General features: G+C 38.6%; 1 protein-coding gene across 6 annotated transcripts in view; it reads left to right on the forward strand.

Moving 5' to 3' along the window:
- Positions 1–14145, forward strand: part of kiaa1549la (KIAA1549-like a) — a 38219-nt gene that overhangs the window by 10457 nt on the left and 13617 nt on the right. For 3 of the 6 annotated variants that reach the window (XM_057329754.1, XM_057329756.1, XM_057329755.1), the window contains exons 2-12: positions 3540–3887; positions 4257–4883; positions 6055–6170; positions 8745–8967; positions 9168–9301; positions 9431–9599; positions 11191–11250; positions 11652–11803; positions 11922–12120; positions 13245–13405; positions 13978–14013. In XM_057329754.1, coding sequence (XP_057185737.1) covers positions 3540–3887; positions 4257–4883; positions 6055–6170; positions 8745–8967; positions 9168–9301; positions 9431–9599; positions 11191–11250; positions 11652–11803; positions 11922–12120; positions 13245–13405; positions 13978–14013 — 2225 coding nt within the window. The remainder of the gene's footprint in view (positions 1–3539; positions 3888–4256; positions 4884–6054; positions 6171–8744; positions 8968–9167; positions 9302–9430; positions 9600–11190; positions 11251–11651; positions 11804–11921; positions 12121–13244; positions 13406–13977; positions 14014–14145) is intronic. The other 3 variants (XM_057329758.1, XM_057329759.1, XM_057329760.1) reach the window with 3 other exon arrangements.

The following is a 14145-nucleotide window of genomic DNA, read 5'->3' on the forward strand; positions in this document are numbered from 1 at the left end:
TGAAGAATTTAGGAAATCAAACAGTTCTAGGGCACCTTTGACTTTTTCCTACTATGGTAGTCAATGGTGCCTCATAAATGTCAGTTGCTTACATTTTTCCAAATATCTTTCTTTGTGTTCAACAGAACAACGGCATTTATACAGATCTGGAACAACTTTGGGGGGGATTCATGAGAGAATTTTCATTTTTGGGTGGAGTATCCCTTTAAGATCACAAAATATTTTTTTTTGTAAATCACTTTTATTTGTATTTATGCACTGTAAGGTCAAACCCATGATCTTGGTGTTGCAACTTGCAAGCTTCACACACTCCCAGTTGAGCTACAAAACACCATTTGCTAGTTCTTTATGATAAATGTAATGATGCTGTTGCTTTGCCCATTGCCACCACAACAAGATTCAACAAAAGCAGATGGAACCTATGAATAGACCACGGACACGGATCTGTCCTGCTGAAATGGTGTGACTCCATGCTTCAGTTACCCACACTCCCTCGTGGGCTTCAAAGGCTTTGGCCTGTTACCCATCAGCCCCCTGCACCACCTGTCTTTCATAATGAAGAACGTCCATGTGTTTCTAACCCTCTGATCATCAGTTACATTACTGGAGGGCACGGTCCCCCCTATAAAAAAGTCTTTCGTTTTGAACATTTGATATCACTGATGAGAAAGCACCCATATGTAGAACCATACGAGGACCATTGGAGACAGTGCACTTGAAAACAGTGATGGATGAGGCCTCTCTGCATTTATCACACTTCCAATCAGCTCGCTCCGGTCTGCCTGGCAGTAGAGTTTGATTGGCTCGTATTGGAGTCACATGACCTGTTTCTGAACTCGTCGTGGGTGCTTAAATCTTCAGGACCTGGCAGTGAGCACTTAAGTGTACAAAGCCATCAGCGAGCCTTGTCGTCCTGTTCAGAGGAAGTGCATCGATAGGGCGCTGGGTTGGATCTGCATCCAGATCCCATTCGCCCAAGATCTCATCTTCTCTCTCGCTGCCTGTTAATCAGGACAATCCCATATGTTGTAACTGTCAGAGCAGGTGGTTATCTGTTGGAGGAGAGGAATTCAACGTGACCGCAGAACCTGCGCACACACATAGACATGAGGGAGGATAAGTAAAGAATATTTAAACGCACTTGCGTGAAGTCACCCTGTAATAACATCACTCTCACGGATGACTCTGAATTATTTAGTTCGCTCAACGTTTCAGAAAAGAAAATCACGGCGGATGTTTTCTAGATTGCTAACCGTGAGTGTTGACGAGCCGTTGGGAGATGATTAATATCATGATTAATCGACCTTTACAGGCTTTTACTTTACTTTATCTGGGGGAGCGTAACATGGACAGAGTCATACAGTTTAGTGACTTGTGGTCATTAATCATAAATCCTTTAGCCGCAGGACCAAATTAGAAATGTGCTGGGGTGCCGCAGGCGCTTGCCTTTTTTGCTCTCTCTGTTTCCATCTCTGTCTCAAATACCTTGAGAGCAATTTAATACAATGCATTATCATTAATGCTTATGTAAATAACAGTGTGTGCCATTAGGTTCACCAGCTCAATACGTAGAATGCAAGCTGTTGGGTACTAAGAAACCAAAACATTGAAATCTTGCTTGGCTCTATAAATTCTTTAGCAGATTTTCTACAGTGCATTTCTAGAGAACGTTTTATTGCTCAGAGATGCTCAGTACAAATAAGACAATTATTTATATATAGTAAAAACTACAGAGCTGTAAAGTTAGCATAGGGCTGATTATTAGTTCTTTTTAAAGTCCCAGTGAAATAAAAAATTACAATTTATATTTTTTCATGAAATATTACAGTGTTTATTGTCAACATCTTACCAATGGGTCATTTTCTTTTTTAAATTAATGTGCCCTCATAATCTTCTGTTAAAATCTGAAAATGCACTTCCGCCCTCTAGTGACTATCCATCTCAAATGACGTAAATTAGACGGCTTGGGCGGAGCATCCGTCAACTCCTCCCCTTTAACTGTCAGTCTGCTGCCAGTTCCATTTAAAAAAGCAATGGCTGTTTTTATAAATCCAATAAATTGGCAGTGAAAAACACAAGCCACACCCACTGTTTTTTAGTAAAAAACGATCGCAACTTCCGGTTCACAGGGACTTTAATGAGAATTGTTTGAGTTCATATTGAAATTTTTTATTTTGAGTTGCGGATGTTGGTATCTGAGCATATCCTGAGAAATTATATTTATCTCTCTTCTAAATCTCTATAAAGGAGACACATGTAAGATTAACACGGTCTGTTAAAAATAACAATTTGTGGCGGAGCCAGGTGGTCGAGTGGTTCGTGCTCCGACATGTGGCGCTGGTGCGCATCCTGGCCGACCCGAGTTCGAATCCTGGCTCGTGGTCCTTTCCCGATCCTACCCCCTCTCTCTCATCTCACTTCGCTTCCTGTCCTCTCTGAAAAGAGTCACTCTCTCTATCAAATAAAGGCAAAAAAATGCCAAAAATAAATATTTAAAAATATATATATATATCAATTTGTTCTCATTGTTGTATAGAAGAAATCCTGAGATCTCATTTGTTTTGCTTTCCTTTGGGTTTCTTCACCTTAGTAAAATTCTAGTAAATGTGTAGTTATAATGTTTTTTATTGCAAATTGATTACCATTTTTATTACCATTGTTTTACTGTAAATACAATGGTTAACATTTAGGTATTGTGTTCAAGATTATTATGTTTTACTAAAATTATTAAAACATTTCGGTTCATTGAAATAAAATAAAATGTTGACCTAAATGTTTTTTGAAAAAACTAAATGAAAATTAGAAGTGTTGCCTTAGCAACGAACTGAAATAAGTTTAAGTTGAGGCGCTAAAATTGTTAACGAAAAATAAAAAAACTAAACTAAACCTGAAATAAAACTATATTGAATATACAATAAATATACAAATAAATAAACTAATAATAATAAAATTACACATTAAAGCCAGGGACGGATTATGACTTTGATGTGCCCTGGGCACGGACGTTTCAAAGGCCCCTTGGCGTCACATATTTTACAAGAGCAGTCTCGCAAACCGCGAGGGTCTCGTGGCACTCTTTTGATAACAGAATTGCCATATGCCAACTTGCCATTGTAAACAAAAGCTTGCGACACTTGTCCCGCCTTCGGTGTCTTCTGATTGGTCAACTGCTGTGGAACTGACATTGATGAGCGTGCGTAAAAATTGAAATGATTTCAACTTGTCTTAAAACCATGGTGCTTATGTGAGATACGCTGCAAACGGCGCAAGACGCAGGCATTTTAAACACGTCCGTCTAGAGCGTGTTTACATAGAAAACAATATAAAAATGGTTCAGCAGAATAGAAAAACGTCTTCTGTGTAAAATGCACAAAAAACAACACAAACTGGTATAAAAACTATAATGACGGACTGTGGTGAGACCATAGTAAATTTATGGTTACTATGGTTTTACTAAACCAGAAAAACTTGTAAGGGCCATATAAGACCAAAATGGTAAGTATTCATTTGTACCATTTGCATCTTTTTCTCATCTCTAGATGATGGAAGGCTTGAAGCATCAGGACACCCCCTCAGCCCTTCCCAGCATCCAACCGGACCTCCAAACATCACTGTATCTACAGCACCGCTGGAGGAAGATTTTGCCTCGCAGTTACACTCCCCACCAGCAGGGGCAGACAGCGCGAGGGAGCAGCCTGTGTTCTCCTCAGTGCAGACCCTGCAGGTTGCAGAGACACTGCCTCAGGCGCTGGTGCATTCTCTGCCCTCCCCACCCGGCAACAGTGACAATCGCACCAATCAAAAGTCCCCCGGGGAGCCGGCCGACAGAATGCCGAAGCCCCAGTCCCCAGCACAGAAAATCAACAGTGTCTTGACCACTAGCTCAGGTACCACAAGGTGTATGAAATACACGCTGTGTACAAACGTCTTAAAGAGTGATCATTCACGTATTTTAAAGGGTTTCTTCACAGGCACTTTGCTGACTCGATGTTGTGGTGATCCCTCCATCATCATTTCTTCTTCATCGTCATCGTTTTCAAGGTCGTTGTGTTTGTTTGTCATCCTCATTCTTATCATCCACACGTGTTTTCTCACATCAGGTCATCATTACAGCTTCAGTCATCCCTTTAATGTACATTAGGACCAAGCCTGTGTATTGAGAATGCATGTGTCCTATGTGTCAATCCTGTGACCTCAATGTGTGATCTCACTTCCTCTTCTCGAGGTTGCTCACTCTGTCTGTTCTCTGCTTTTAGACGGGACCCTCGGCGAATTCCCCAGGAACCCTGATCTGCCCACCGCCCCACTATCCTCTTTCACGACCCTGCCAGAGATGGACGCCCCTCTCACCGACAATCTCACAATGCGACGTCCCTCTCACAATGCGACAACTTCCGTCTCCGTTTCCTCTTCACTGCTTAACGTCACCTCTCCTGAAAGCTCTGGAAATGGCCCGACTGTCGCGTCGACACTAAGCAACTCCCACACTGTGTTCGGTGAAAGTCTCCAGCTCACCACGGTGACCGTCACAACTGTCACGCCCTCAGCTGTGACATCACTGACTTTGACTCCGCCCACCATAGTTTCCACGGTGAAAGAGGTCGTGACTGCCGCGCCGACCACCACAACCACCAAAATGACGACGGCCGAGACGGAACCACCTACAACCACAACCACCACCACTACCACGACTCCGCCCACCACCACCACCACAAAAGTAGCACCGACCACCACAACCACCTTAGCACCCACAACAACAACAAGCCCTCCTCAAACCATCACATTATCTACCTCTGGAAGCACAACGGTGGAACCGAGCACTCCTCCAACCGACAGCTCGGTTTTGTCTTGTAATGTGACTGAAAGATTATGGGTAAAAACAGGTGAGGCTTCTGTTTACCTAGTGTAAAAATTCTCAGTTTGAAGACAAGTTAACTTTTTTTTTTTAATTGAATGTAAACACAGAACAACATTTTGCTGTTACATAAATATATTTGTTTGTAAACAATATGAAACAGGAGTAATACATTTAGACATCCCTCACCACAAATACTGTAAGTGTACTTCAAGGTCATTTTATTAGGTATACTTAAGCAAAGTTTTAAGTATATTTTAATGTACTCTTTATAATAAGTATATTGCTTAGTATACTACTTATATACTACTCAGTGTATTAGTAGTATACATGTGTAATATCGGGTACTATTACAATACTACTTAGGACAAAATTGTCCCACTTCTTAGTTGTAAGTATGCTTGAAGTGTAACTGTATTAAACATTAAGTACACAACTAGTTTACAACTTTATTTGTCTGTACTGCAACTATACTACAAGTAAACCTATAGGTATACTGATAGATTACTAGTTCAATATTTGTAGCACATTTTTTTAAGTACACTGTAAAGTATACTCTGAGTAAACACAACTACAAGACAAGTATACTTAGAATGATAACGTATACTTTTAAGTATATCTTGATTGAAAGATTGAGTACAAGTATAGGCCAAATACAGTTAGACTTTTTGTCAGAATAAGTCAAATGTACGTTTAAGTCGACAGTATTTGACCAATCACTACGCACTGGTTAACTGGCCAATCATAGCACACCTCGCTTTTCAGAGCTATGAGCTTTGTAAAAAATCTGTGCGTTTCAGAGAGGCGGGGCAAAGAGGAGATACAGCGTTTTTGAACCTTAAATCGTGTCTCATTGCATTACATCTAAAACAAACGATAATATTCGTTTTAGCCGTGTCATATCACCCCTTTAAACATTTAGACATTTGATATTAAGATAATGTTTAGCTGACTTGAACAGAGCCTAATATAAAACTTGATATATTACTTCAAGTTTTAACTAATGCAAATTTCGGTAATTTTCCATCTTTCTCTCTGAAATACTACAATAACATCACATGCACTGCACTGAAACCAGCATATGTTCCTCACAAACAGACATGTTTACAGACATGATCTCCTCTCATGGGTTCTGTGCTGTTTTCTGCAGCTTGAAAAATCATGAACGTCATGTGTGTGTTTTGTCATTCTGCCACCAGTATTGTCCATCCAGATGAGACGAAACAGGCTAGAAAACGGAATGAGACAGAACCTGTCTAAAGGCTTCACGCAGGCGCTACAGAGAGCGTTCAACGACAGCAACATCCGTGTTCAGGTTTGCATTGCGTGTTTCTTGCATGTCGCGTCTCGGTACATGATGATTGGACGTCAGATGTTGTTTTTATGTCATCCATCACACTGAAATAGAGAGGTCAAATTGCATTATGGGAAAGCAGCGTGCGAAGCATATATGAAGTATACATACTATTGAAGCAGTTGTGAGTCGTGTGCTAATACGCCTTTCCAACCCTTGTGTGCAAGACGAAATGAGAATTAAAAAAATAATCATAAGAATGAAGCGGAACAGTTCGTTGCCATTGGAAACGCAGTAAAATACAGTATGTCTTGACTCACAAAAAAGACACATTTCTCCTTTTTTCAGCTCTTACCCTTAACTACAATAATGCCTTTGGTAGCAAAGAGATAATCACAGTCCTTGGAACACAGTCTGCTGGGAATTGTCCAATTTTATTATGGGAACTGTTGTTTTTGATAGAACAACTTAAAGCTTGTGTAGTTGCTGCAGTACGTTTAGCTTGCATTAAACTGTATGGAATATTTGTCTTTGTTTTCAAGCACCGAAATCAGCCTGTCTTATGAAACACTTGGTTTAAAGCCTAAGGAGCATTCGCTTGCCTGTCTGTCAGGGCGGCTTGTCCATAAATAGCACAGCACTGTTGCTTGGTACCTCATACACTGCAAATAAAGATTCAATATCATGGTAACAGCAGAGACGGGGTAATGAGGAGAGCTAAGACATCCATAAAGACAAATTGAAAGGGGGGATAGTTCATTCAAACGTGACGTTTGTTATCGTTTGTTTTATGTACTGTTTTATTCTGAAGAATGTATGGGTTGTTCAGTTTACTGAATGGGGATTTAAAAAATGAAACTAAACTCATCATAAACGTGATGTATACAGTTTAATGACTTAAATGTGGGTCTGTGTTTTACCCGAAGCTGTTACATAACTTGATAAGACAGATGAGTCCTATTTATGATTTCTGTGGTAATTTTGCGTTATTTTTCAATCTTGAAACCTCCAGTCCCCATTCATTCTAATTGTTTAGTAAAACTGGCAGATTAGTAGATTCTGCTAAATTTACCTTTTACAGAAAAAGAAAGTCGTGAGGGCGAGTAGAAGAAAATAGATTGCGGCGAACTGTCTCTTTAAATGTATGAAAGGTAAAGAGATGAAAGTGTCTATTATAACCAGTGGCGAGTGAATCGACATGACATCCGTCCGGTTTACATATTCGTCTGCCACTCTTTCTCTGCCTTTCTCCTCCTCCTCCTCATCTGTCCATCACATCAAGGATTCTGTATCATTACAGACTCTGTAGGTGACAACACAATCACCATCTGCACACGAACACAGGGTGTGTGGGTTCATGCGGAAGAACAGGGGATGGTCGATCGGCTTGGCTCAATATGATCAAATTTATTCATGTGGTATTTGTATTAAAGTGCGCTTCAAGCGCTTAACCACAAACAAAGCCAGTAAGAGCATTTGTGGGGATCTGGCACTTTAATAATAATTCAACCCAGGAATTGGTAATGAAAGCGTGTCGAATTCATCGAGGCGTATAATAACAAGAGAAACTCATAAAATATGGACTTTGTTTACACCAGTGTGAATTTTACTGTAGTCAACACAAGCACTTTGCTTACACAGCTACTTGATAAATAACTTTAAACCTTGAAGTATTGATTTTACATCATTTTAATATGATGATATTATTATAAAAGAAGAATATAGAAGATATTTAAGTAAAAGACATAACGGTCGAGAGTTTAGTAAGAATGACCAATGAGAATCTAGTTTTCCAAAGGGCCATGTAATAGACTGACCCTGACTTGGAAAACCAAGTCTTTTCTTAAAATTTAATCTTATCTAAAGATATCTTTCAAATTAAAGGTCCAGTGTATGACATTTAGCGGCATCTAGTGGTGAGGTTGCGAATTGCAACCAATGGCTCACTCCACCCCTCGCTTTCGGAGCGCTACGGTGGCTGACAACAGGACAAAGATGTTGTCACGCTTTCACTTCTTTGCCGAAGGAGATAAAACTTATCTACGAAACGCGCTCTGTAGAGCAGTTTGTCCGTTTAGGGCTACTGTAGAAACAACATGCCGAATTCGATGTAAGGGGACCCGTGGTGTACTGTATGTAGATATAAATATCTCATTCTACGGTAATAAAAACATAACGCTTCAATGTAAGGTCTTTATAAACCTCTGAACACATAGTTATGTATATTATAGTGCATTTCTGTCAATAGATCCTCCAAAAACATTACACACAGCACCTTTAACTGACAAAGGCCATGTAAAAATTTAAAGTAGACAATTTGTTTTGTATTTTTTGTGCAAAATAAAAAATGCATTCATTTCACTGTTATAAATGAAATTGTAGATCTATCTTAAAATATATGATATAATATCATTTACAGCATTTTTAATCGCTGTGACTCCTTTAATGCTCCTAATCTCATGAATTGAATTATGCTACTTTAGGCTGGATTTTAGAGTTGTTATATTTTCGAATAATGGCAGTCATTCAATAGCATCTATGTACTGTATATATCAAATAATTATGACTGATTTTAATTTTGCATGATCTTTCTAGTTAGAAAAAGATATCTGCACCCCTTCTAATGTGACTGTGGGCTACTATGTCTTGAGAGGGAACACCGTGATCATAACGTCTGTTGTTATGGACACCTTGTCGTTTTATGGCTTTGACAAGCTATTGGATAACATCAGAGAGTATGTTCCTGTGGTTTTGGCCATCCCCAAACCAATATCCCCCTGGATGCCCAGCCTTGGTGTCCACCTGCAACTCAAAACAGGTGAGATTCATTTTTTCATTATTTGCATCGAGTGTGTGTTGTGAAGAAAATCTAAATGTTGAATGTCTAGTTGTTTTATTTATTGTTTTATGGACTAACAATCCAACAAGGACTACTGTAACATCACATTTTAATCCAACAGCTGGACCTAACATGTTACATCTATTTTTGTTATAACTCCTTGTATTATTTCTATAAAGTTCTTAGGTTTGTCGGGCCATCCGATAACATCAAGTCTTGCGGTTTCATCCAAATGATGGAGCAGCGGTTGGAAAATGTGTTCGCTGAGGCACAGGAGAAAGTGGAGGACTCTTACGGGACACTTTCAGTTGAGGTAGTTGTTCATTTGAACTTGTAAACTAATTTTGATAAATGACTTACCTTCAGAGAACTGATAACGCCGTCCCCTCTGAGGATTAGTTTTTTGGACTTGGATTTATAGTTTGCTTGTGTTTTTGGACAGATTCTGAACACATATCAGACTGGGAATTCATTGGCAGTTACTCTGGTGTATATAGTGTGGAATGGCAGCGCTCCTCTGAACGGTACCGCTGCTAGCGGCCTGCTAAACCAGCTGACTGCCGAGCTGGTGGGCTACTTTCTCTTTTTCCCCCCACTGATCATCGCTGAGCGTAAGTTCCTGCTAATGTTTTCTGTTTGATGTTGTATTTACAGTACAGTCCCCGCACTGCTTGCGTTTACATGTTAGTTAATAAAGTCGTTTATGTTTATTTCTGTTTGAATCTGATACATTTTATTTTTCTTGAAGTAGAGCAGTTTTGATTAATCTTCCAATGATCTTCGGTTTGCAGAGAAGCATACAATTAGAATTTTATCATATAAATTAATTAGATATATTTTAAATGGGTAGTCCAATGACAAATACTTACGGGGAGTTAACAGTGTTGGGTAAGTTACTCTTAAAAAGTAATTAATTACAAGTTACTTATTACACATTCAATAGTGTAATTAGATTTCAGTACAAATTACGCTCTCCAAATGTATTTAAATACTTATTACTAATTACTTTCTATATTCTTCATCAACCTTGATTAGCTAAGCGATTCAGGGATAGACACGAAACGACTCTTCATTCATTCAAATAAATCATATAAAACTACATAAAGTATTCTTATTAACTGACTAAAGTATTACAAATGTGAGAAAGATACATTAATGCACGCATTTTAAAGTTAGACTTGGAATTTTGATGTCAATTCCATTATTGTATACATTACACAGTATTTAGTTCAATTACATCCGAAGTAACTGTAATTAAATTATAAACAGAGTAATAGAGTAATCCCTTACTTTACCTTTTTAAGGGGAAAGTCATTAAAATACAGTAACTAATTACTTAGTAACTAGTTACACCCAGCACTGGTAGTTAATTTGCTGTGGTAACGAGGTAAACTAAACAAATATATACATGAAAAATTAAACTTAAGCAGGATTATGGTAATGCTTTTATAATTATTATGCATAATTTTTTTATGACCTCATTTGGTGGGAGACTACTGTACATTGAATATTTGTGCATATTTGTTTAATATTTGTTGTATTTTTTTTATTTAAAAAAGTGATGATAAATTATGAAAGGGAATGGTTCACACAAAATGAAACCTTTTGTGAACATGTACTGTACATTAGAACTGCATGATATTAAGGAAAAATAGGATTTTTAGTATTGAAATCTTTTAGTTATTGCAAACCATTGTTATATGCATACTGCAATATGCACATTTGTGATATTTCAATCATTTCAATATATCTTGCAGCCCTTATTTACACCCTCATCTTGTTTCCCAGCTGTATTACTGTCTCTGTTATCAAGCTGAATATTCAAACTACTATTTATCATGCAATGAAAGTGGTTGGTGACCAGGGCCAGCTCCAGTCCCCATTCACTTTCATTAAAAAACAACTCGGACATCCACTAGATCTGATTCACAAACTCTGCTTGTGTATCATGATAAAGAGAAAGTAAACCAGATATGGAACTATTGAACAGCAATTGGTGATAAACCTTTCGTTTTTGAGGAATCGTCCCTTTATGTAAAACAGTGTCACAGTACCCAAAATAAATATTTTCCCTTTAAATTTGACTTGAATTTTAATCTAAACAATTAATATTCATATAATAATATTAATAATCTACTCAAATAAAATTATTTCTTGAACAGCCTCGTTTGACAATTTCTATCTTCACCTCTTTTTTCACAGCTCTAGAGTACCATAACCTTAACACTTCACTAGCAACCAGAGATTACTGGGTAATCACAGGTAATTACCTCAACGCTTCAGCTATTTGTCAGCATGTGTTACGTGATTAAGTCCTGCCGGTGTATTTTTTCTCTTTTAAATACAGAGAGCCTTTTTCTCCTTGTGGAGAAGTATCGATGTATTATTTAGTTGCCCCCATCAACTGATTTGGAGAGATCACACTGGATCGGAATATCGAGTGTGAAAAAGCTATTTCTAGCTTTAAGGAGAGGCTCTTGTACATAATGTTCTTTCCGTTACCTTAGCTAGCCCTGCTGTCTCTTTCCCTTCTCCACTTTTGTCCCTGTTAGAACTAAGAATGCTCTACACTAAGGTCAATTCTGCGGTAATTGCCGTTTTTTAGATTTAAAGGGTCAGAATGGTAAGTTCTGTATGTCACCTTGCTCTCTCTGTGTCTCCAGTAATTCAGGACGTTGACAGCTCTTCTCTTGAGGGGAGTTATCAGAGCTTCGCTAGCCTAATGGAGCAAAGGCTGGCCGAACTCTTTCTGGTGGCAAGTCGACACGGCCTTCGCTTCAGGAGAGCCGCAACCATGGCCGATTACACAGTCCAGGTGTGCCATCGCCAACACGTCTGTCTGTTATGTGACATTGCAAATGTAAAGTCAAATTACACAATTTTTGCACAAGGCAAGTGCGCTAACATTATAAATGAAATATTTTGGAAAAAAGGACACAAAGTGTCTGTGTCTCATACAGATGGTCAGCATCCGGCGACTTCCTGGTCCGAAGAATCCCGCTGAAATGACCTACTACGTACAAATAGATGGTTCTCCTATAACAGGCACCTCTGCGGCTAAAACCCTAAACATGGTGGACTCTCAGACGATGGCTCTCACGTTGGGCTACTTCGTCCAGGTTCAGGCAGAACGTATGTATACATTTAATTTCATGTGATATACAGTACCTAGCCTACTGTAGTATCTTGGATTTCGTAGATGTTATAGATCTAATCTGTAGCTATATTACATTCGTACAAATTGTGGTGGCATTCTTCTAATTGAGCGAACGCGCAGTACAAGAATAGTCTAATGACGTGGTTATGTCATTCTGAAGATGTCATCTTATTTTCTCCAGTCGTCAGCCTGTAAATGGGCTCTTAAATATTTCTTCTGATCTTAACATAAACATTTTTTGATCAACTTTGAGAGGGTTGGAACTAGACTCCTATCAAGGGAACTAAATATCATAGAGACTACATAGCTAACAAAATACGTTTGAACAATGTTTTGGCAACGTTCATTACGTTATAAAAACGTTATTTTTGTATGTTTTAAATGTTTCACTCAGGATGGTAGAATAGATTTATACCAACAATTTTAGAGTATTTAGCAATGACATAATGTTGGTTAAATGCTCATTTAATGTTGCGTTACGTTTGTGATAACTAAGAGAACTTTTAGAGAACATTCTGAAAACGTTCCTTTTTGGCAACCATCCAGAATATCATAGCAACACTCTAGCAAACTTCTTTTTGAATCGAATTCCATTTATTTATGCAACAGCAGATGACAGAAACGGATATATTAGTATGTATTATTAACTCCATGTTGTTAGTAAAACTCTCCATCGTACCCTATCACGAACTGAAAACTTCTGCGTTGACTTAATAGGAACACAGAGGCTCGTGGCTGACACAGCATGATAATGCTGACTTATTTTTCATAATGAGGGCTATAGCCGTCTCACACCAAACCACAGGGGGTTCGCGTGTAGAGTTTCCGCAAGTTTTCCGAGCTCTATACGCTGGGGCGTCAAGCCCAGTTTGTTTGCCTGAGACAAGCAAAGCCCCAGTTTTGTATGAATAAAACACGATCAGGCCAGCAGTTTAATCTCCCAGATAAGAGCTACAGCCGGAAGACAGATTCAGATCATTAGGAGCTATTTGCAGACAGTTGGAAACAGAGGGACCTTGGATTACTGTAACAGTGTGTTGGAAACTGTGGCTGAAATGATGTGCCAGCATTGATTTTCACTGTGTTTGTGTGTATACAGCGGTAGTGAAGAGTTCACCTAGTAACCTCTGGATACTAGCAGTCCTCATCCCAGTGTCCCTAGTCATGGTCGTGGTGGTCATGGCGGTTGCCATCATTTGTAGGAGAAACCGAACCGTCTTCAAGACCAGCGCGTTTCGCAGTTTCCATCCCCGCACCAAGGTAGGCACTTTGAACCGTGGTTGTTTGGATGAACGCATCACATCACTGTCTTGTCAAAGCTAAAGTAATAATGTCAGCATCATATTAGTAAACACATTAAATGTGGCCAGACTGACGTTGGTGATGTCATACTGATGATGTCAACTCATTTTGACCAGTTGTAGGCCTACAGCTAAGGGTGATTAAAACACAATTAAAACAAGAATGTAATCTTATAAATATAATATTTCATTTACATCATATATAAATATATTTAAGATTTTTTCGAAATCAATTTTAATAAAGAATTTGCATTTTATGTATTTAATTTTAATGCATTTTTAATCGTTTAATTTTATTACTTGTAAATCATTAAATTATTTATGAAATCATCACTGATTTATTCATATATTTAAGTCTGTATGATGCTGGACATACAGTACAGTTCTGAAATAGCACAATGTCTTTCAAATGCTTTGTGATGTCACCACACATACTGTCAGCCACGCTTTGTAAAACTTTGGAATGCCAAATTTCACTTTAATTCCCCATTAAATGTCCTCCAACCTTGTCTTCACTGTTTTCCTGTCCAGACCTCATATCGCAGAGATGGAAGTTATCACCACCAGGTATTTCTGCCATGTGCACGGTGCTTGGCTGCATGTTTATAGCCCGGACAGACTTCTTGTTGACTTCTTGAGTCCATAGGGGCTCATAAAGTTGTTCAGTCCAGTCAAGTGTATTAAAGATATTTTTGTTCT

This window comes from Triplophysa rosa, linkage group LG3 (assembly GCF_024868665.1).
Source record: "Triplophysa rosa linkage group LG3, Trosa_1v2, whole genome shotgun sequence".
NCBI classification, from domain to species: domain Eukaryota; kingdom Metazoa; phylum Chordata; class Actinopteri; order Cypriniformes; family Nemacheilidae; genus Triplophysa; species Triplophysa rosa.